This window comes from Erythrolamprus reginae, chromosome 4, assembly GCF_031021105.1.
Source record: "Erythrolamprus reginae isolate rEryReg1 chromosome 4, rEryReg1.hap1, whole genome shotgun sequence".
NCBI classification, from domain to species: Eukaryota; Metazoa; Chordata; class Lepidosauria; order Squamata; family Dipsadidae; genus Erythrolamprus; species Erythrolamprus reginae.
The window spans coordinates 81,750,783-81,774,519 of record NC_091953.1 but is presented as its reverse complement, the minus strand read 5'-3'; the positions used below and the strand labels follow the sequence as shown (position 1 = coordinate 81,774,519).

General features: G+C 37.6%; 2 protein-coding genes across 5 annotated transcripts in view; both read left to right on the top strand.

Annotated features, from left to right (window-relative positions):
* The window catches only part of CDKL5 (cyclin dependent kinase like 5), a 277,196-nt gene that overhangs the window by 54,841 nt on the left and 198,618 nt on the right, over positions 1 to 23,737 (top strand). The window lies entirely within an intron of this gene.
* RAI2 (retinoic acid induced 2) lies at positions 1,458 to 19,648 on the top strand. Of its 4 annotated transcripts, XM_070750767.1 has the most exons (4): positions 1,458 to 1,811; positions 2,465 to 2,559; positions 15,789 to 15,836; positions 17,670 to 19,648. In XM_070750767.1, the coding sequence occupies exon 4, from the start codon at positions 17,775 to 17,777 to the stop codon at positions 19,395 to 19,397; it is 1,623 nt and encodes a 540-aa protein (XP_070606868.1). In that variant the 5' UTR covers positions 1,458 to 1,811; positions 2,465 to 2,559; positions 15,789 to 15,836; positions 17,670 to 17,774; the 3' UTR covers positions 19,398 to 19,648. The 4 variants fall into 4 exon arrangements, with proteins under 4 accessions (XP_070606868.1, XP_070606867.1, XP_070606869.1 ...); XM_070750766.1 differs by lacking the exon at positions 15,789 to 15,836; XM_070750768.1 differs by lacking the exons at positions 2,465 to 2,559; positions 15,789 to 15,836.

Here is a 23,737-nt window from a genome sequence, read left to right as displayed (position 1 = left end):
TCTCTTCACCCTGTTTGGCTGGCCAGGCAAATTCAGGGTGAAGCTTTTTCTAACAATTTATATTTATTGTCTTTTGTATTAGAGACATTTAACAGTTGCAATTACCTTGAGGGCACCCAAAGACTTAGACACACATGCACAAAGACAAGAGAAAGAAAACATAAAAGGAGAACTCTGGGTTTTGTTTTTTAACCCTTGGCAATTCCCACCATAAATCTCAGTTAAATTAGGGAAGGCACAAATCTTAACAAACATATCTAGTTGCATCAGAAAGGGAGAGAGAGAAACAAACAAAACCTCAAAAGTTCATATATAGCATGGTCTTTCGAGACTTAAGGATGCCAACGCAAATACATATACACACACAAACACACAAACACAAACAAACAAACACATACATATATATATATCAAATGTTTTTAGCTGAAATTTTAAAATTAAGGGAGACTAGGATGGTACCATTTCGGCCTTGTTCTGGCCTCATCAGCTAGCCACACCCTTCCTTACTGGGATTCGATATACATATACATACATACATATGCGATAAGAACAAGCTGTTCAAGATTTTTTTGCCTCTTCTCAAGAACCATTTTCCACTCACAAACCCGAGCCTCCAAAACTGCAACTGAAAAAGGTAAGAAGTCTCCGTGGGGCCTCTCTAGGAATCTCCTTAGAGGAAACACACAGGAAAAGGCGGAGAGAAGCCTCCATGTGGCCTCTGTAGGAATCTCCTGGAGGAAACAGGGCCCTTCCTGTAGTTTCCCCAATCACACACATTATTTGCTTTTACATTGATTGCTATGGCAAAAATTGCTTCTTCTTACAAACTTTTCTACTTAAGAACACTGGTAACGGAATGAATTAAGTTCGTAATTAGAGGTACCACTTTATTCTGTAAGACAAGAACGCCTTTTGTAGTGCATGACTGCATGGCAAGGACATTGTGGAAACACCACCACCATCCACTTTAACATGACCTGCCTTAATCCTTCAGGGAAGCTTCTGAGTGGTGCACTTGTACATGTACTGTACGCTGAAATTACTATGGATAATACATAGTATTAGCTCACATATACCTACGGGTTCCCTACGGTGACCATCTCCAACTTTATAGCCATTTCTCTTTATTCTGCCCCACAGTCGCCCCTCCCCTCTTCTTTTTTTCCGGCTTCTTTTTTTCTCCGTCCTCTCAGCCCCTTCTCAGAACAATAGCAAAAACACACAATCCCGTCTTCCTCCGCGGATCAACGCTACTTTTCGCCGTCCAACTGCCTCTCGGAGATCTATTTGCCTGACACGACACCCAGCCGCCTACCGCCTGCGCACCCCGCGCAAAGGCCTCTGGCGCGTGCCAGCTCCCGCTCGAGCCTTCGCCTCTCCCGCATGCGCCCTAGCCACTCGCCGCCAATTCGGAGGCGGGCGCAGGCGCTGAGCTTCTTACTGCCCTGCCCCGCCTCTCTTCCCGCCCCTGAGGAGTGAGAGAAAGACTGACGGAAATCAGGGCTGCTCAGACGTCAGACCGCGGCGGCGGCGACAAGAGCAAGAGGAGGAGGAGGAGAGGAAGGCGGCAGGGCTGGGCAAAGCCAGAGAGGGAAGGACGCCCGGGAGCGGAGTCGGACTTGCATTGGTTCCTCCTTACCACCCAGGAACCGCTGGCCGCGCCTGACAGCTACGTAGGCTGCGAGGACACGGACGGAAGGGAGGGGGTCCGTCATCTGCTCCAGCTGCAAGAGGGGAGAAAAGGCAGCTGCTCTGCTAGCAAGGCTGCACGGTCCACGGAAACAGCTCGAACCCCAGGCGGAGAAGCGGAGGTAAGGAGCTTTGAGGTCGGAAACCAATGTGGGACAAACTCCGGAGCTAGAAAAAGAGACCTGGGAGGTAGGTCGCCCCCGCCGCCTCTGCCCTTGTTTTCCTTCCCTTCCCAACGCCCCCCCCCCGGCCGACGCTGTGCGCCGGGAAGGGAGGAGGGCTGAAGGTTAAGTCAGGCAGAGCAGGCGCTGCTTTTGCCTGCTGGTTTTGCCTGGTGCTGAACCGGGCAGACCCTGCAGGGCGGAGCGGTGACAGGTTGCAGAAGCTCCGGCCAAGAGATGCCCGTCTCTTCCTCAGAGGATGCTCACTAGAGACCCGGGTGGTGATGAGAAGGCAAAACGGTTGTGCATTTGTGTGGGGTTGGATAAAATCTCGGTGGAGGGAGGCCTTGCCCGCTGTAATTCAGACTCATCTTCATCCGATTGGTCCGGGAGGAGGAGGAGGCTAAAATTATTGTGAAGCATCCATTTTGCATATGATGGGTCTGGGTGCCCTGAAGGGGAGGGCAAGCTTAATTTTCAGAGGGATGCTTTGGAAAGCTCCAACTGCCTGTTCTCTGAAAATTCTGCCTTTGGCAGACATTGCTTTGTGAAGTTGTATTTTGCCAAATTATTTGGGAGAAGGAAAAGGGATAAACCTAGTTTGTCTTCCACAGCATCTGACTTTTGATGTAATGGTCCCAAATTTGATCTCAAGTATCTACCTAATGTTTTCCAAGAATGGCTCTTGGAAAGAAAAGAAATCTAAGAGGTAACTTTAAAATATGACAATTACATAGCTTTTACTGAAACAATGTATCTGTAATAAACTGTTTTATGGTACATACATGATATGTTTCTATGGTTATACTTTTATGATAAAAAAAGTTGAACCAGTGAATTTCGATCTATTTTTGTTTGCCCCCACTCCCTCAATGAATTTGTCTAATAAAATAATGGCTATTGTTTCTCTCTTTGCACTGAAATAGACCTGGATATTTAGTGAAATTAAATCTGATTGCATTTGCTGTTTAGGGTTAGAAATGTTGCTAAACAGCTGCTGCTTTGTGTTTCAATTGCTGAGGTCCCAGGAGTGGGTTTTGGACAGGGAGTGACATGGTTTGTAAACAATGAAGTCAGGGAGACAAGGGTCAAGTGTAGATTTATGGCTCCATAGATCTCCTTCTGCTAAATTTTGTAAAATAATAATTTGAAAAGATGGTAGAATACCACAGAAATGTATTTTTAACATCTAACATTTTACCAATAGTAACATTTCCTTTGAATTTGAATTCATAGTTTTTCAGAATAAAAAATACTTTAATGTCACCTCTGATTCATTTGTTTGTTTTAGACAAAATAATTGTATATGTTCTTTATTTATATTCATGGATTTAATGTGCTTTATTTTTATTATTGAAGCATATGTAAACACAAGAAAATATTTTAATAATATATTACTCTGCGTAATAAATATTGCAGAAAAATAAATATTGCATTTATCACATTTTGGTTAAAGTCATTTTTTAAGCTTTATTATGTTCTTTTATTTCTAATGGCATACATTTGCTTTTTTAAAAAAAAATATTGGTTTTAAGAAAAAATATTTTAGGAATATCTTACACTAAACTACTACTTTTTCCTGCTGTATTATACTGTATTTTCTTTTTGAAACATTTTAAAATAAGAACAATTCTTATCACTAGATAGACTTATTTTAAAATCTTTCAAAAAGAGACCATGATTGGACTCATATATTTCCATTTTTAGCACATAGTGTTCACAAAAGTATATTTGGTTTGGTTTTCCATATTATATATTCAGGTGTGGAGATAAGAGTTCTTTGTCTATGAAATGGAATATTGGACATGAGTACAGGAAGATTTAAAGGATCCAATAAGCCTGGAAAGTGTTTACATAATAAAAATATTTTTAAAATATCAGACTTGTGATAATCTGGAGGAAACAGCAAACTTAGTCTTTAATATCTGTACTAGAGATCTACAGTCAATGACTGAATTGGTCCCTTTAAACCAAATTTTAAAATGTAAATATAAGAGAGTCAGAAGATGAAGTTGTGGCCTTCAACAATTCATAAAAATGAAAATGTGTCAAAAAATTGGGTATTTCCATTGCAAAAAAATGTTAATTGAAGAATCATTGTCTCTTCCAGAGAAAGAGAAATGCATAGGATTTCACTTACAGGTGAATCTTGCAAATAGTTGCAGCTTACATACAATAGTACGTTCTAGTAAAAGGGAAGCAAACAATTATGTTAAAATTCTTACAGTGCCAATAAAGAATAGGGCAGCTCAAGAATAAATTATATTAGATGAGGATGACCAGGAGTTTGGTTTTGTCTTGAGTGAAATCAAAGTGCTTCCACTTTTAAGCATGCAACAAATACCCAAGACTAGATAAGAATTACCACAATAAAGAATATCCTTGGAACTGGACAGATAATGTTTGGTTTCAATGATAGCCATACAGTTTTGGAAAATGACTTCAGGTTTCTCTCTGAATCAAGGCTAAGCTCAAGAAATATTGGAATAAAGAAAAGAGGCATTCCCTAAATGATGAGCAACTTGATTTTTAACTTGATCATTATGCAGAAAACTGCCTAGTCGGTGCAAAAAAAAAGGCTATTGTTATTCTGCCACCATATACACTGTTAGAAAGGGGATAACTGTTCAGGTTTTTCACTTCATAGCTCTGGATCAGCCAATCTTAGTTTTTTATATCTGTTTATTAGCAGTGGGATGCTCTGAATCAGTTACACATTATAAAATGCTATTTTGGGAAGTCCCTGTTAGATTATAATTATAAAGTATAAATGATCTTCTTAATGCAAGGAGATAAGAGATGAACAATGAAAACATTCTATTCCCAATGTCACTAACTTTTTATCAGCTAGAAGTACTTTTCAGAAGAAGCAGCTGACAATATTAAAACTTTGAGTTTCTGAGCAATGTAATTAATATAAGGAATGTAATTAATGTAATCAAAATACAGAATTCCAGCTTATCTCAGTTCTTTAATACCAAAAATGCCCATAGTCTATGGGAGTTGGTGATATTTTATTAATTATTTGTTTGAATTTATTTGTCACCCAACTCTAATGAAGTTTATAGTGAATAACAGGATTTCCAAAATAATAACTTAACTGATAGTGACTGATTCTTTTTTTTAAATCAGTGGTTCCCAGCTGACCCCGGGAAATGTGCTTTTTTTGCCGCAGGGAGTAGGCGGTTTTTGCACTGAACGATAGCATACAGCACAGAGCAGGAGATATGAAGTGCATATAACAAACCTTAAGAGACACCATGGAAATATATTTAACAGTGATGAAAAGAAAGGAGGAGAGAGACGGAGATACTAAATGTAAGTCTCCTGAAAGCTAAGATGAGGAAATATGACAAAGCGTATGTAGTGCTTGGCTTCCTCATGACTACGGGGGGAGACAAGGAAAGACCAATATGTTTATTGTATCTAAAAATGTTGGCAGCGGACAGCATGAAGTCAAATAAATTAAGGCATCACTTAAACACATTACACCTCAATCACACTGATAAGCCGTTTGAGTTTTTTCAGCGAAAACATGATGAATATTGCAAACAATCGTCCTGGCGGAGAGTTGGGGGGGGGCGAAATTTATTTATTTATTTATTATTTATTTTATTTATTATTTAGATTTGTAGGCTGCCCCTCTCCGCAGACTCGGAAATATTTACTTCTTCCTGGGGGGGGGGGATGGCATAACAAAAAATAATTGAGAAACACTGGGTTAAACATTAATGACTTTAATTTGAGGGAGTTTGGAGGAAAGACATTCCATTTTCATGCAATTGACAATGGAACATTTGATTGCATTGCACTAAGAATTAATATTTGTAAAGGAGATCACCAGTAACCTCAAATCAAGTTCTGTAAATGGATTCTGTTTAAATGATCAACATTGGGCTGCCAACATTAAGCTGTCCTATTGTATCAATTGAAAAATTTCTCCCAGGTACAATTGTATTACTATGTAATAAAATCTCTCTGTCGCTTATGAAGGAGGGGATGGCATCTAAAATCTTTGAATTATGAAAATATCTCTGCCAAAAAGTATTGATTATGTCTAACTCAATAATCTCACTCAATAGTAAACACTAATGATAATAGTAAACACTCAATAATTCAGCATGTAGTGATCTTTTATACCACTTAAAGCACATGGTATCAGAATTCATAATTTGTTGAGTTATTTCTGTGGGGTTTTGTTTTCTATTTTGGGGTGGGTTTTTGGGGGGGAGAAGAGGAATTAAAATATTTTATGCAAATGTATATTTCATTTAATATTATTTAGCCATTGCCTGAATCTGAATGGTAACAACTCTCAAAATACCCAAGTAATGCAGTCTTCAAGGATCACATCCAAGTGACATAGATTTTTATAGCATGTTATTGCTACTATTTACTATGTGTATACCCACTAAAACCCTCATTGTGTATTGGACAAAATCAATCAATCAATCAATCAAATAAATAAATAAACATCTGGTTTTAATGTACTCTGATAGGCTTTGACTTTATAGTGATTGGAAGGGTTAACAATATGCAGGTATTCCCTGAATTATGAATGTTGCCTTAGTGAACGTTCAAAGTTACGCAATACTCACCCCCCTAGTTTTTATGAATAAGTCCCAAAACTATGAGTGTTTCATCACCACAGCAATTGTTCACTCTTACTAACAAACACAGAGACTCTGCAACATTCGTCCTCTCTGATCCGTACTTTGCCGGTAAAATGGAGCATTTCTATCCATTATTATTTGTCTGGCCTTCAAGTGCTTTGGAAAATAGGTTGACTCTTTCCTCTCTGTAAAGCCCTTCAAATATTGGAATAGTGCTGTCATGTCTCCACTGGTTCTTCTCTTTACTAGATTAGCCATGTCCAGTTCTGTAATTATTATTAATATATTTTAACTTCCAGTCCCCTAGTCTTTGTTGTTTTTCTCTGTACTCTTTCTAGAATTCCAACATCTTTTTATCTAAAATCTTTGAATTATGAAAATATCTCTGCCAAAAAGTATTGATTATGTCTAACTCAATAATCTCACTCAATAGTAAACACTAATAATAACAGTAAACACTCAATAATTCAGCATGTAGTGATATTTTATACCACTTAAAGCACATGGAATCAGAATTCATAATTGGATGCAGTATTCTATGTGTAGTATTACTAAAGCTTTATAAAGGGTAATATTAATACCTCACATGATCTTGATTGAATCCCTCTGATAATACAGTTTAGAATTGCATTGGCTTTAGGATTGCAGGTCCAGCAGGGCAACCTCAACCTTCTCCTGGATGGCACGGAACCCATTGTGGCCTTACTATCCAGAGCCTGGTTGGTTCCCCAGTTCATGGGTACCCCCTCCTCCTCCGTGCAAATGGATATTTGATCCAGGACAGATCAGAGTTAACTGTTGGGAAGATTTGGGAAAGACAAAAAGCTTGTGGTAAGGTTTCTATGAGTCAATTGCAATAATAATTTGATAACAGAGGGTTTTGAAATTTTAAACTTGCTTTTTTATTATTGTTCTACCTATTAATTATTTTATCATTAATATAGGTTAATATCTGTAAATAGAATTAATAGTTTAAAAATATTGGCGGCTTGTTTTTCAAGGGGTGGAAAATTCATATCACTGTAATATATTTATCAATATTCAACTACGGAAAATAATGTGTGCATTATTATTTATTATTTTATTTATTAATTGGATTTGTATGACCACCCTTCTCCGTGGACTCGGGGTGGCTCACAACAAACGTAGAATACATAGTAAAACAATTTGATCCAATTAATTACTATTAAAAGATTTTTTAAAAGATGCTAAAAACTTAAAAACATTCAATTTATCATTCACTCAATAGGTCACTCTAAACACATTCATTGGTCAGGGGGGGGAGATCTACTGGCCCCAGGCCTGGCGGCAAAGATGAGTTTTCAAACTTTTTTGGAAAGCAAAGAGGGTGGGGGCAGTGCAAATCTCTGGGGGGAGCTGATTCCAGAGGGCCGGGCCCCCCATAGAAAAGGCTCTTCCCCGAAGCCCCACCAGCCAGCATTGTCTGGCTGATGGAACCCTGAGAAGACCTCACCAGACGCTGGGATTCATGCGGTCTCAGAGATAATCAGAGAGAAGGCGGTCTCAGAGATAATCTGGTCCTATGTCATGTAGGGCTTTATAGGTCATAACCAACACTTTGAATTGTGTCCGGAAACCAATCAGCAGCCAGTGCAGTCCGCGGAGTCATATTGAGATATGGGCATGCCTCGGGAGGCCCAATACTGTTCACACGGCTGCATTTTGGACGATTTGAAGTTTCCCAACACTCTTCAAAGGTAGCCCCATGTAGAGAGCATTGCAGTAGTCAAACCTCAAGGTGATAAGGGAATGAGTGACAGTGAGAAAAGACTCCCTGTCCAGATAAGGGCCACAACTGATGCACCAGGCGAACCTGGGCAAACGCCCCCCTCGCCATAGCTGAAAGATGGTGTTCTAAAGTCAGCTGTTGATTGAGAAGGACACCCAAGTTGCAAACCCTCTTTGAGGGGGGTAGTAATTCCCCCCACAGGGTGATGGACGGACAGATGGAAGTGTCCTTGGGAGGCAGTACCCACAGCCACTCCATCTTGTCTGGATTGAGCTTGAACCTGTTGGCACCCATCCAGACCCTGACAGCCTCCAGACACCGGCTCATCACTTTCACTGCTTCACTAAGTGGACACGGGGTGGAGATGTACAGCTGAGTATCATCAGCATACTGGTGGTAAGTCACATCATGCCCTTGGATGATCCCACCCAGTGGTTTCATGTAGATATTAAACAGCAGGGGGGAGAGGACTGACCCCTGAGGAACCCCACAAGGTAGGCACCTAGGAGCCAACCTCTGACCCCCCACTAACACTGACTGCAACCGACCAAAGAGGTAGGAGAACCACCATAAAACGGTACCTCCCACCCCAGCCCCTCCAGTCGGCGCAGAAGGATACCATGATCGATGGTATCGAAAGCTGCTGAGAGGTCAAGAAGCACCAGGACAGAGAATAAACCCCTGTCCCGCCCCCCCCAGAGATCATCCATCAGTGCGACCAAAGTAGTTTCCGTGCTGTAGCCAGGTCTGAATCCTGACTGCCGAGGGCCTAGATAATTGGCTTCTTCCAAGGACTGCTGAAGCTGGAGCGACACCACCTTCTCAACAACCTTCCCTATAAAGGGAAGGTTGGAGACAGAATGATAATTGTTAAATATGTCTGGGTCCAGGGAAGGTGTCTTGAGGAGGGGGTGCACAAGTGCCTCCTTGTACCGAGCCGGAAAGGACCTCTCCCTTAAAGAAGCATTGGTAATCTCCTGGACCCAGCTCCGTGTCACCACCCTGCTGGCCGAGACCAGCCAGGAGGGACACGGGTCCAACAAGCAGGTGGCGGAACTCACAACTACAATGACACTTCATCAGGTGTCACCAGGTCAAACTCACTCCAAACAGGTGGACCCAGACGAGCCCCTGTCACCTCGACTGACTCTTTGTCAGCCGACTCTGCAATCCAATTGGATTCAAAACCAGTCCAGATTGGAGCGATTTTATCTGTGAAAAACGTGTTAAATGCCTCAGCACTACCCTGCAAGGGCTCCCCAACTCCCCCCTGATTAAGGAGGGAGTGAATCACTCTAAACAGGGCGGCTGGGCGGGATTCCGCAGACGCAAACAGGCCGACATTGTAGGCATGTCTTGTCGACCTGATCACCACTTTGTAAATCTTAATATGAGTTTTTACAAGTGTTCAGTCAGATTGGGATCTAGTTTTCCTCCAACGCTTCTCTAGACTTCTCTTCTGGCGTTTCATTCCCCAGGGGTCCTCGTAAACCAAGGGGAACTCCAGGATCTGTTGCCACAGAGAGGTCTCAAAGGCGCAATTCAGTCTAGAGCCTCCATCGCAGCCGTATTCTAGGCTGCAGCAAGAGACTCTGCCGAACTGTATACAAGTGAATCCAGCAAAACCCCAAGCGCCCTTTGAAAACCTTCTGGATCCATCATGTATTAGTGATCTTAGTGATATTTTTAATCATATCATTCCTGTCCATTGAAGATGCAACTTGAATATGCAATCCCAATTTGCTGTGAAATAAGTTGAAACTAACAAAAAATAAATGGCATCCACTATTTTTTATTATAGACTATACCAGAGTTCCCCAACCTTTTCAGTTTTATGGTCTGGTGGGAGGAAAGAGGGAATCCCCATGAGATTCACACAGCTTGGAAGTGAGCCTCCTCCCTCACGCAAACAGTGGGCCCAGAATCATCCTGTCTCCCTGCACCCCGCCGGGATGCAAAGCCAAAAAATGTTAGGGAACTTTGATCTCTACTGTACAACAGATATTTTGATATTGATATAAGATGTAACAAATTCTTCAGCGTCTGGCCCAAAGTCACCTAATGAGCTATCATGGCAGATTTGAACTTGGGTATAATAAACTATGTTTATTATAATGCCTCACAATTTTGTCCCAAGGCTTAGTAGACAGATATTTAATTAAATGTCAAACTAAAAAGCCAGATGAAAACAGATTGTGGGGATTCATTTGGAGTTTAAGTATGTTTAAATAGGCCATCCGCTGCAACAGGTTTACAATTTACAGTTGTACCATATGCTTAGAATTTTACATATAGATATAGATTTCAGAAATATTGAACATCTTCAGTATCAGAAAACTAATGTACACTGCTCAAAAAAAATAATGGGAACACTTAAAACAACACAATATAACTCCAAGTAAATCAAACCTCTGTGAAATCAAACTGTCCACTTAGGAAGCAACACTGATTGACAATTAATTTCACATGCTGTTGTGCACATTGAACTTTGTACAGAACAAAGTATTCAATGAGAATATTTCATTCATTCAGATCTAGGATGTGTTATTTGAGTGTTCCCTTTATTTTTTTTGAGCAGTATATACTGTCAGATAAGTTCAGCTGCTGGAATTGTTGACTAAAGTGTAGGATATTGAGAAACGTTTCCTTTATCATAGAATAAAATAATTATTTTGTGTCCTAAGATTTTCACTGACATTGTTTATATCATATCCAGTTTAACTGCTTGCATAATATACTGCATGAATTTTTGATATGGGAAGTATTTTATATGAGAATAGGTCTCTCTCTCTCTCTTGTTTCAATGTGGCATAAATTCAATAGGTTGCTATACAGGTCAAATTAAGCTACATATCTTGACATTTTCCATGATATGCAGTAATAAGTCCTCGGAGTCCTCGGAGAAGGGCGGCATACAAATCTAATTAATAAATAAATAAATAACCTGCTATGCACTATATACACAAGGCCTGCTATACAGTAATAGTAAACCTGTTATAGCAAGTCTTGCCAAATAATTATCTTGTATAAAAGTACAATAATAGTAGAGAAGAAAAAGAATAGATGAACAGGATTCATTTCATGTGATTGTCCATGCCTTTAAAAAAGATGTTTTTTAAAAAAAGAAATCCAAAATGAAACGTCTGATTTCGTAGAGAGGGCAGTACCTATATACACTGACAATAGCTTTTATCACAGTTTTGTGAACTTAGCTTATTGGCTTAAAATAGCATGTGTGTATGTGTGCACATGGGCGCAGGTCTTCAAGTCAGTCTTGAAAAAACTGTTTGGCTTTATTTCTTTTACCGTATTCAGTTGTTTGTTAAAGTAAAGAAGTAATTAACTTCAGATCACAATAATGTGAGTTCTGTAGCCTACTATTCTTGTGACAGGACCATCCTAAATAATTGCAGGGCAGTTGTTAACTTTCAATTGCAGCAGGATGACTCCAACCCCTGAAGAGCTGAATTTATGTCCCTCTTCTCAAAAATCCAGAGTTCTAAAGTAATTGTAGTTTGCCAATAGAAAATCACTACTATTTCTTTTCTCTTGCTAAGAAAAGAGGGATAGAACATCTTGATAGAATGTATGGCAGCCTACACTTGCTGGCAATAGCAAATTCTGTCATGCTGCTATTAGTATGAACACAAATCTGGCTTTTCTCACCTCCCTTCAGAAAAAAAGGTTACTAGTTTTGTTTTCTTTTTTTTCATAGATATTCTAACAGAATTCACAGGTATTTTAGCCCAATATCATAACATTTCCCTTAATTATGGTCATACATTTATTCTCAGGGCTCCATTACACATCATCATCTCAGCACTTGTGTCATGAGAGCTAATGATGTGTACTACTAATTATTAATAGGGTAAGTTGCATAAAAACCAATAATTACATTACATCAGTATTGAAAAAGCAAGGTTTCTCCTACTGCTAAAGCCTCAAAAGAGGAAGAAATTGTCAAATCTGTAAAGAAGGGGGATAAAACCTTCTTCAGATATATTAGTGATAGGAAGAAGAAAAACTGCAGCATCACGAAGCTTAGTACTGGGAATAATACATGCATTGATGGGAATAAGGAGATCGCTGACCATTTCAATAGCTATTTCTGTTCAGTTTTCTCAAAAGACACCTTACAATATAATATTATAGATGCTAGCTGGTTCGCTGACAATAACATTGCTTCCAGCTGTACGGATTCAGCTCCAGTGATCTTAGAAGCTGATGTCTTAGAAGAACTTGAACGATTAAAGATAAATAAGGCAATGGGTCCAGATGGCATCCACCCCAGAATTCTTAAAGAACTCAGATTTGTCATTGGTACCCCCCTGACTGATTTGTTTAACCAATCTCTGTTAACAGGAGATGTTCCTAAGGATTGGAGAATGGCCAGTGTTGTGCCTATCCACAAGAAGGGCAGTAGAGAAGAGGCTGGTAACTACAGGCCAGTTAGCTTGACATCAGTTATAGTTAAAATGATGGAGACTCTACTCAAAAAGAGGATGAATCAGCACCTAAAAAACAACAACTTATTAGACCCAAATCAGCATGGCTTTACTGAAGGCAAATCATGTCAGACTAATCTCATTGATTTATTTGAATATGTTACAAAGGTGTTGGATGAAGGTGGTGTGGTGGATATTGCCTATCTGGACTTCAGCAAAGCCTTTGATACGGTTCCACATAAAGAGCTGAAAGATAAATTAGTGAAGATTGGACTTAATCCCTGGATAGTTCAGTGGATTTGCAGCTGGCTGAAGCGTAGACATCAGAGTTATTGTTAATGGCGAGTATTCTGAGCAGAGACAGGTTACAAGCGGTGTGCCACAAGGGTCTGTTCTGGGTCCTATTCTTTTTAATATGATTGTGAGTGACATAGGGGAAGGTTTGATAGGGAAGGTTTGCCTATTTGCCGATGACTCTAAAGTGTGCAATAGGGTTGATATTCCTGGAGGCGTCTGTAATATGGTAAATGATTTAGCTTTACTAGATAAATGGTCAAAGTAATGGAAACTGCAGTTTAATGTTTCCAAATGTAAAATAATGCACTTGGGGAAAAGGAATCCTCAATCTGAGTATTGTATTGGCAGTTCTGTGTTAGCAAAAACTTCAGAAGAGAAGGATTTAGGGATAGTGATTTCTGACAGTCTCAAAATGGGTGAGCAGTGTGGTTGGGCGGTAGGAAAAGCAAATAGGATGCTTGGCTGCATAGCTAGAGGTATAACAAGCAGGAAGAGGGAGATTGTGATCCCGCTATATAGAGCGCTGGTGAGACCACATTTGGAATACTGTGTTCAGTTCTGGAGACCTCACCTGCAAAAGATATTGACAAAATTGAACGGGTCCAAAGACGGGCTACAAGAATGGTGGAAGGTCTTAAGCATAAAAAATATATCAGGAAAGACTTAATGAACTCAATCTGTATAGTCTGGAGGACAGAAGAAAAAGGGGAGACATGATGGAAACATTTAAATATGTCAAAGGGTTAAATAAGGTTCAGGAGGGAAGTGTTTTTAATAGGAAAGTGAACACAAGAACAAGGGGACACAATCTGAAGTTAATTGAGGGAAAGATCAAAAGCAACATGAGAAAATATTTGACTGAAAGAGTAGTTGATGCTTGGAACAAACTTCCAGCAGACATGGTTGGTAAATCCACAGTAACTGAATTTAAACATGCCTGGGATAAACATATATCCATCCTAAGATAAAATACAAAAAATAGTGTAAGGGCAGACTAGATGGATCATGAGGTCTTTTTCTGCCATCAGTCTTCTATGTTTCTATAAATTAATAATAAATAATTAATAATGTATATGCTTTAATTCAAAGTTTAAATACTGCTAATTTTCTATGATTTTGCACACAGAGAAATATTTCAGTTTAACTTGAAACTCAGTGTATTTAAAAGACACCTTGTTTAAAAATGCACTTTTTATTTGATATTAATAATCTACTTTTTAAAATATTGCCTTATTTACAACATTCTAGGGTTCCTTGAAAACAGTGAAAAAGTATTTGATTTGGCCAACTTTTTTTTCTTAACAAGTCATAATTATTGATGGAGAAACTTGAAGGAACAAACTTCATAGTAAAAAAGAAAACTGACCTGGTTTTTGGCAGTTCGGTTAGCAGTTTTACTTTCTGTTAATACCTTAAGGAACATTGTTCCCTGAAATGGTCATTTTGATGCATTGCTGCAACCTTAAAATTTAGCACTGTTACAATTAGAAAATACAAGTAACACCCCCTAAGGGAAGGGGGCAGTAGAATATGTTATGATTTTTCTATTGTATCATTTTAATGTGCTTAATGTATAATGCATATTATGTACTCCTGAGTTATTGACTGGTGTTATTACATAATATTTATTTTTATATTGTATGTAGTAGTTGGTCAACATAAATTATAAGCATTTTAAAAAAAAACATGAATTAATCAGGTTTATTTTTTTTTAGTGTTAGGAAAGATGCAGACAAAAAATGTGTTTTTCAAAGGTAATAAGTGTTCTGGATTCTGGTAGAACTTCAGTTACATTGGGAATAACGCTTACTGAATGCAGGATTTCATAAACAAAAACTCCATCTTTATTCTCCTCTCCTCCGTATTCAAAATGTATTACAGACAGTCACATTCCTCTCTCTTTTATCTTTAGCAATTAGAGCACACAAACATTCCTCCATGCCTCCTCCCTTATCTTAAGATTTATGTCTATACAGCGTAGTTCAAAAGCATCAGGAATAGCTGTGATATAACAAAGAATAAGCTAATTCACTCTGGAGCCAAAATGACACACGTCCATGATGGATTTACAACATTGAAAAACTCTGCTCTTCTTCCCTGCTGGCACCCTGACATGACGAATACATCACTCCAGTAATTAACCCGTTCCTCCCCTTAATATCTTTTCCCTAACACTTGTTCCTTGCGTTTTTGAACTCTTCTGAAGTGAGGGTTTAACCAGTGATTGTCTGTCTCTTCCTCACTGGAGTCTGGACTCATAGCAACATCCTGTGGCTGGCCTCCCACCTGTTCTGATACCTGTAACCCAGGGCCTGGCACTAATTCATAAACACTATCTGTATCAGAGTCATCTAACTGTTCACCATCCTCCAACTGACCAGGAGTATATACAACAATAAGTATATGATTTTATGCGATATTCCATTATTTTCTCAAAAATGACAAATTGTTTTTTCCAAATGAGTTATATTTATGCATCAGCTTCATCTATTAAAAAATAGTCTTAAATTATGCAGTTTCTTTTTTCCTTTTGTCCTAATTCTACAGCAACTATTGGTATTTTCATTAGATATCCTCTCCAAAATGATTGTATAAAATAACAGTATTAAGCTATAAACCATATACTGTATTTTATAAAACTGGAATAGTTGCAAAGCATAACTAGCAGTTAGATCTCAAGACCTATCATTTTTTTCATGAATTCAATGAAATTATTTGTTGAAATATTTCAGTTGCTAGTCAATTCCAGTTTGCTAAGCTGTGTTGATGCAGTTCTTCAGAAATGTCCAATCAATTTCAGTACTGTATGAAAATGTGAACATTATATTTCTAGGATCACAAAAGAAGACCCTTAAATTGTGGTGGATGCATGTAGAGGAATGTAAGAAAATCATATTTTTAAAATTAAAATATACTTATAGGAATAGCAATGAAAATAAATGAGTTATTTGAAGTGTCTGTGAGCATATAAAATATTAAGAGCATATCTGTGGTTTAAAAAATGTGGCAGATAGTTATGATATTTGGTAGGTTTCCTGTGATATTATATTCATCATAGAAAAATCCTATGATAGACATACATAAAGTATAGCATTGTTCCCATATTTATTTTCACTGGTATAGGTACATAATCATAAACAGTTCTGGCATCATTGCTTGCTCAGTGTTTAGCAAGAATGTGAACATACCTGTAACTGTCACTTAAAAGAATAATATGTCAATCCAAAAGGACACACTTATTTTGCATCTTTATATATGAAAATTCAATAACTGGCCTGGACAGTTCATGATAGATTTATATTAAGCTAGGTAGACAGTTGTTTATAAAACCTATTGATACGTTTATGTAGCCACAATGTTTCTCTTTTCATTAAGAATATAATTTGATGAATATGCTGTATATACATGTGTCTGTATGTGTGGTACATAATTAACTATACAGACAGAAGGAAGGGCAGAAGGTATATCACTAAACATTTTCCAATAAAATATCAACTTATATTTAATCCTAATTATAATAAGGATATTTGTTGTGTTTTTCATCATTTTGCATTCTCTCTCTCTCTCTCTCCAGAAACACACACTGTGAGATTTCTTTTAATGATAATATTGCTCTGGCTCACTTGTTTTCCCTTTGTTTTTGTTTTTGTTTGTCTCCTCTTGTTAGTTTATTGTGGAATTTGACTTTTTTGCTTGCTAAGAGCTTGAATCATATTAATAGTATATTGACATAATGTTGAATTTTGGGCAAAATGTGTTCCTAATGACTATCAAATCAGCAGATGGATACAAAATGCAAAAAAAGAAAAACTATGTTATATTTTTGTTTGGCTAAGACAGTTAAGAAACATACTTTACTGAAATTAAGAAAGTAACATTATGTTTTAAGAAAATAGATCAGATAATACTAGTAGCCATATTACCATTATATATTTTATGACTAAAATAATTTGTGCATAGCATTTTAAGTGTGAGCAGATTGCTATGAGGTGAAAAATGTTCATGATTTACAATAGAAAAATGTTTATTCATGATATGTAGTTAAGTTACATCAGAGTAAATAGTTGCTTTGATATTAAGTCTTGAAGATTTTATAAGTAAACACTTGTATTTGTTGAATAGCTCTAAATGGAAGAGATGCTGTGCAGTGAAGCCATCAGCATTTGTTTTGTCTACTATGCTATCAATTAATGCTATCTGAACATATTCCAAAATAGGTTTAAGGATATTAGCAGGCAAGCAGGATGTGATTCTTTTAGTGTAAATAAAGTTTCAAAACCAGAATGAATAATTTTATCACGAGTTATTTTAGGGGACCTTAATTTCAGGGTGTTGTTGAGTGTAAATAGTGCAGCTGCTTCCATAAGTCACATGATACCATTATATGCAGCTTTGTTTAAAAGTATAAAATAACAGGCTGAATTCTTGCTCCGTACTCTAGCATTTTGTGTAGCTGCTTCAGTCTTTAAAATATCTTTGTTTACGGCTTAGTTCAAGTTCTCCAGGACTCTTCATGTAACACTCCAGAGATGTATGTTCTCTGTGTAAGCATATATACTGTACACATGCCTAGAACATTGTGTGATTAAAAGCTCTGCCCCCCAAAGCTAATAAAACACTTCTATTTTGGTGATAGGTACCCTTTTAAAAAGTTGCAAATGTTATTTTAAGCAAAGGATTTATGCATTGCTTAAAACATGTCTCTGTTTTGCAGACCAGATAGTGTTGATGTGGATACTGTGGGGAGCCTGGAGATAAAGTGGATGTCAATGGCAGCTATGTAAGCTACAATTCTGCAAAGCTTCAGAAATCCTATATAATGGAGGAACTATATAAGGACACACAAAACCTACCCATGGATGTTACCACCTCACCCTCTGCTATTGCTAACAACAAATTAGAAAGTGGTGTAGCCCAGCTGATAACAGCCGAAGCTTGGAATATTAATTCGTCAGATCTGATGAAGAAAGCACTTTCACCACTTGTAACTGTGCCTGCTCCATCAATATTAACACCACCAGCAGAATCCCAAAGTGGGGTTGCTCTCAAAGTAGCTGCCACAGTGCTTCAGCCAATTTGTTTAGGAGACAGTCCTGTGGTTCTTCCAATACATTTGCAAGTAGCAGGAAGCACCACTCCTCAGATTGCTCCCAATAGTAATACTCCATATGTTATGACCACCCAAGGCCCTGTCCCATTGCCTCTTCTTTTAGAGCAGCATGTATTTCAGCATTTAAATTCTCCATTAGTATTACCTCAGAATTCATCATGTGCTCCCAGTTCCATTCATAGCAATCTGTTCCAAAGTTCTGCTACTCCTATTGCACAACCCCACTTGTTGGATCAAAAACCTTCCAATCCAACTCAAGATTCCGTTCTGCCCCCTGTATTTCAGACACCAGGATTTGCTGCTGTGTTACAAGACCTCTTTCCTACTCAAGGAGCTTTGAGCTCTTTACCTTATCAGCCATCTCCAGAATGCCCTCTCCCATCTCAGTCCTTCAGTTCCCCTTTGTCTCCATTGGTTCCCCCAGCCACTTTATTGGTACCGTATCCTGTGATTGTGCCTTTGCCAGTCCCAGTCCCTGTCCCAATTCCCATTCCCATCCCAGTTCCCCATGGTGTTGAATCTAAGGTTAATTTAGACTATTCCAAACCAGCTGCTTCCTTTGTTTTGCATTCAAGCAAAAGTACTCAGACTCCTTTGGAGAAGGAAGAAACTAAACTCTGTGATTTTATCCACCCCAGAAGAATTTCTCAGTTGAATCGGCACACTGTCATTAAGATAAGTAATGAAAATGAAGTCCTTGATCTTTCTATGAAAACAGCTCCTTTCCTTAAGGAAAACTATGTTAGTTGCCAGAATGCACCCAATGATAGTGCTTTGGACTTATCAGTTACTTCTTTTCGGAAGGTGAACAATATTGAGACAACAAACTTGAATTGCTCTGGGTCCATGACGGATGCAACTTCTCATTCAGTGACAGATAACCCTCATGAGATCTCAGCCAAGGCCGAAAACAGAGTGATTAGTTCCAGCTCGTCTGAACTGCTAAGACAACAGTCCAAATGGCTGGTGGATCAGAATAATATTGCAACGTGTGAACCCACAGCTGGCAATAATATAGAAATTGTGAGTACTTCACAGACAGCTAAAGTGATAGTTTCTGTCAAAGATGCAGTGCCAGCTATTTTCTGTGGTAAGATTAAAGGCCTCTCAGGGGTTTCCACTAAAAACTTTTCCTTCAAAAGGGACATGCCTCAGGACTCCGGACTGCAATGTTATGATGTGAAGAATCAGCCTGAAGTCCGGGATAATGCAGAAGCTCTTAGAAAACCTATCAAAAACAGGAGTGTCAAGTTAAAGAAAATGAATTCGCAAGAAATACACATTCTTCCTATTAAAAAACAGCGACTTGCAGCCTTTTTTCCAAGAAAATAATTTATGAAGTTTTAGAATGTTTTAAGGTATAATTATTATAAGTACTGTAAAGAGACTGCACTTCATTTTAAATTACATTCAAATTTTAAACTATACAGTATTTAAGTTATTTCAAAATGGAGGATTAAAGAGTGGGTGGGTAGGGAAGATTGAAGAATATATCTTGATATATCTTTCCAATGCAATGCTTCCATCCTCAGCATGTTTTGTTCCAACTTTTCATTAAAGTAAATAAAAAGCATATTTTTCAAGCGGATCGCACATTTTCAGCTTTAATGGAATATAAAGAATGAACAAGTCAGAGGCATAAGAGCTATTTTCACTGCCATAAAGTGCTTTGATGATGTAATTCTGAACAGTAAGTAGAATGGAACTTTCAGAATAAATGTTTGTCTTAGCATGGTTGTTGCATTTCATATTTTTATAAAATGCATAACCTGAAACTGTATTATACATAGTTCATTCATATTTATTTGTATCATTTTTCAGATTGTTGAGTTATTTACCCATTTTAAATCCATTTTAAGTCCTCGACTTACAATCACAATTGAGCCCAAAATTTATGCTAAGTGTGAAATTTGTTAAGTGAAATTTGCCCCATGTTATGGTTTTTCTTGCCGTATTTGTTAAGTGAATCATTGCAATTATTGAGTTAATAACATGGTTGTTAAGTGAATCTGACTTCAACAATTGACTTTGCTTATCAAATGGTTGTAAAAGATGATACGACCTTGTGACACTGTAGCCATCATAAATATGAACCAGTTGTCCAACATCCACATGTAAATCATGTGACCATATGCTGCAACAATCATAAGTGTGAAAAATGGTCAGTCACTTTTTTCAGTGCCATTGTAACTTTGAACGATCACTAAATGTAAATCAAGGACTACTTATAATCTTATAGCAATGATTTCTACAGCCAAAAAAAATGCTTAAAAGGATGTAGAAGTAGACGTGGGGAAATGACGGGCCATTTAATGCTGGTTCAAAGTTATGACTGACACCACAAAACTACATACAACTGTTTCAAAGTTATGACAGCTACAGGGGCCCCACGATCATTCACCCTTATGACGAACCACAGAGCTGCTGCAGCGCGCACAAATACATATCTCTTCCTCCTCCCCATGCCTCCTTGAAGTAGCCACCATTTTCCGGGACCCAACAAATCCTTGAGGAAATGGTGGTTGATTTCAAGCCTTTCTGTGCTGATCAGCTGGCCATAAAATGATGCGAGCTCTCCTGCCTGTGGCTAGGCTTTGAAACGCTGGCTCTAGCATAAAAGATGGTCGCTTCCAAAAACCCTTTCCTTGTTTAACCCTTCCTCTCTCCCTTCCTTCCAACCCAGAAAGCCACATTTCTTCAGTAAAGGAAACAAAAAGTGGGAGAGACAGACTTTCGATTCCCCTTGCTATCCCAATTAGGTGCCAAATCTAAACTCTCCACCTCTGCTTTCCAATCGCTATTCCTTTTAAAAAGCTTACCTTGACTCCAGTTTAAAAAAACTAAAGGAACAGAAACAAAAAGGAAAATGTTTCCTCAACCTTTTCCTTTGAACTGGAAAAGAAGAAAAATCATCTCGAAAAGTACTGTCAAAACTAGTGCAATAGAATGGGGGAGGCTGGGTCTTTGCAATCTTTGCCTGCCTGTCTGAATGCCTAGAGAATCCAGCTAAGACTTAAAGGTCAGACTGTAGACTATTTCGGTATCTCTTCTTGCCTTGCTAAAAAATTCTAACATTCCTTATATTGGATTCCTATGATTTAAGATTAAATTTATAGTAATGCTGGTTTTTTTGTGCAAGTATCACTACAATGAAAAAAGTTGTTTTATTCCAGCAACCCCCAACCTTTTGAGCTCCAGGGGCCAGTTCCAGGGAGTTTTTTCCATGGACCAGAGGAGGCGTGGTTTCATGTGCTGCCTGTATCCCATGGATGGGTCTTTGTGCGGCCCAATTTCTGGCATGCCATGGACTCATACTGGTCCACAAAATGGGGGTTGGGGACCCTTCCTTTATTCTGTACACTGTACACTGCATCCTGAGCCACTATATTGATAATAGTTTTGATATTTTTGAAAGATAACAAAATATGTAAGACAGTGGAACTTGAAATGTAAGTCTGACACTGGGTTTAACCACTCATCTCTAACTCACACAAGCACGGCATCATAGAGGTTTACAAATCCTTATGGATTCTGAAGATTTGGGGAGATATTTCTAGTTATGTATCTTGTTTTTAAAATGAGGAACATTTCTGAGCACACATAAGTAGACTGAAGGTAGGATCTTGACTTTTGGTAATGAAATGGATAGGTAAATGACTGAGTCAGTAATTAATGACCTCTGCTGGATCTTACTTGTTATGAAAACTCTGATCCATTTTTGAAACTATTCTAGAATAGGAAGACCAAAATTACCTCTTGTATTCTTTTAATTTGGAAAGAGTTAATCAATGGAGCATTTTAGAATAATTCTATCTTTTATACTGGAGTCACAGAAAAGTTGGAAGAAATATATCTTTATAAATTTTGCAACCCATGAAGCATTATGAATATTGTTAGACTTGCAACAGTCTAACAATTTTCATAATTCTTTATAGATACAAATCCCTAATGCTTATTTTCAGTTTGGTTCTACATTCAGGTAACTTATTGATAAACTTTCTCCAATTATCCAGTCTATGATTATGGCTTTGAGGGCATGACTATAGTCCTGGATCAATGAAAATATTAGAATATTTTCTCTTGATTTAGGCAAGTTACAGTAGAAAATGAATGGTCAGAGCAAAGTCTTTATTATAGGACTCTTAAAAGGGTATCATTCTTTGACTTGAAGTCTTCCTTAAATTGTAATTAGAAAATCAATAATATTAAAAAAATCTACTTTGTAAAGTATTAGTGCGTGTGATTGTAATAAAACTAATCAGCGGATAAACTCTGCTGGTTCACTATGGCTGGCTTTTGCCTTGGTTTGAACTTGGAAAATAGTAGCCACAATTGATTTTCTATCTAAATCCACACAGAGAAAAGATATGGTCTTATACTATATTTCTGTTTGACTTCTGTATGACTTATAGTACTATTGATTATGCTATCTTTTTAGATCTTGGTGAGATAGTAACTTGGGAGATTATGAACATAACTCATGGTATGTTAACTTCTAACACCTGAAGGGTTGAGTTCGTTATGCATTTAAAGAGCAACACAACATAATTGGAAATTTCATCCAAGAGGTTAAGTGAATTTTCATTACTATGCAGATAACATGCAGTTCTGTATATGTCTTTGATAAAATATTGTTTGAAATTCTGGTGAAAACCTTTTTTAACTAGTGCAATGCTTCTATGAAATGTTTAACTTTGGCTTCTTGGGTTTTGATTTTATTTTGTATACACTAACCAAAATCTTGCAGCCAAATAAAATTAATTTTAGCTATTTTTATGTGTTAAAGAAGCAAAACCATGGGCAAGAAACTTTTATCATAAATGATAATAAAAGTTGTGTTGCTTCTTTTATCTATCACAGTAAGTGCAGACTAAACTACTCAACTGCCAATATAATGAAACTATAAATCACATCAAATTACGGGGCTGTTTATAGATGACTGCATTCACTAAGACAGTCATATCATAAAATGTAGTCAATATTTATCAATTTACATTATTTTTGTTGGGATGGTGCCACTCTAATCTTGTTTCACATTAAAAGAAGCTATTACCTTTTTTATTGCAGCTATTGAACTAGGAAGTCTTAGATTCTTTCTAAATATGAAATACAGAATTCACACATTTATTGGGCAGGAAGGGAAGGAATCAAGTGATAGGAACTCAGATTTGCTTATGATCAACTTTCACATACATATTTGCTATATGTACATGTGCATATTTTTAGCAAAAACTGATTCAGTAATTTTCCTAATATTGTTGGAAGATTGATCGACAGATTTTGAATTCAGACATTTATTTGCTTTTCCATGCTGTAAAAGCTACTATTTTATTTATTTTTTTTTAAATAATATTACAGTAGAACACTATTTTTTTCCTATGTACACTGTTCATAGTTCGTATGGGCTAAATGGCTCAGTAACTAGAATTCATATGATAAATCTAATTCATATGATAAAACAAAACAACTGAAAATAAAAATTGCACAGAATTATATGGACATTTTACATCTGGGCAATAGAATCTCTCTTGCAAAGAACCTTTCAAAAACTAACTGAGCATTTTTTTTGATGTTATAATCTGAAAATTTAGTGATGGTTTAAATTATAACAATAGTACTACTAGAAGTTGTTTCTAACATTTGGTACCTAAGCAGTTTTTCTAGTTTTGACA

Coding starts and splice junctions, on each gene's coding strand:
- RAI2 (XM_070750768.1), top strand. CDS start 17,775: ATGGAGGAACTATATAAGGACACACAAAACCTACCCATGGATGTTACC.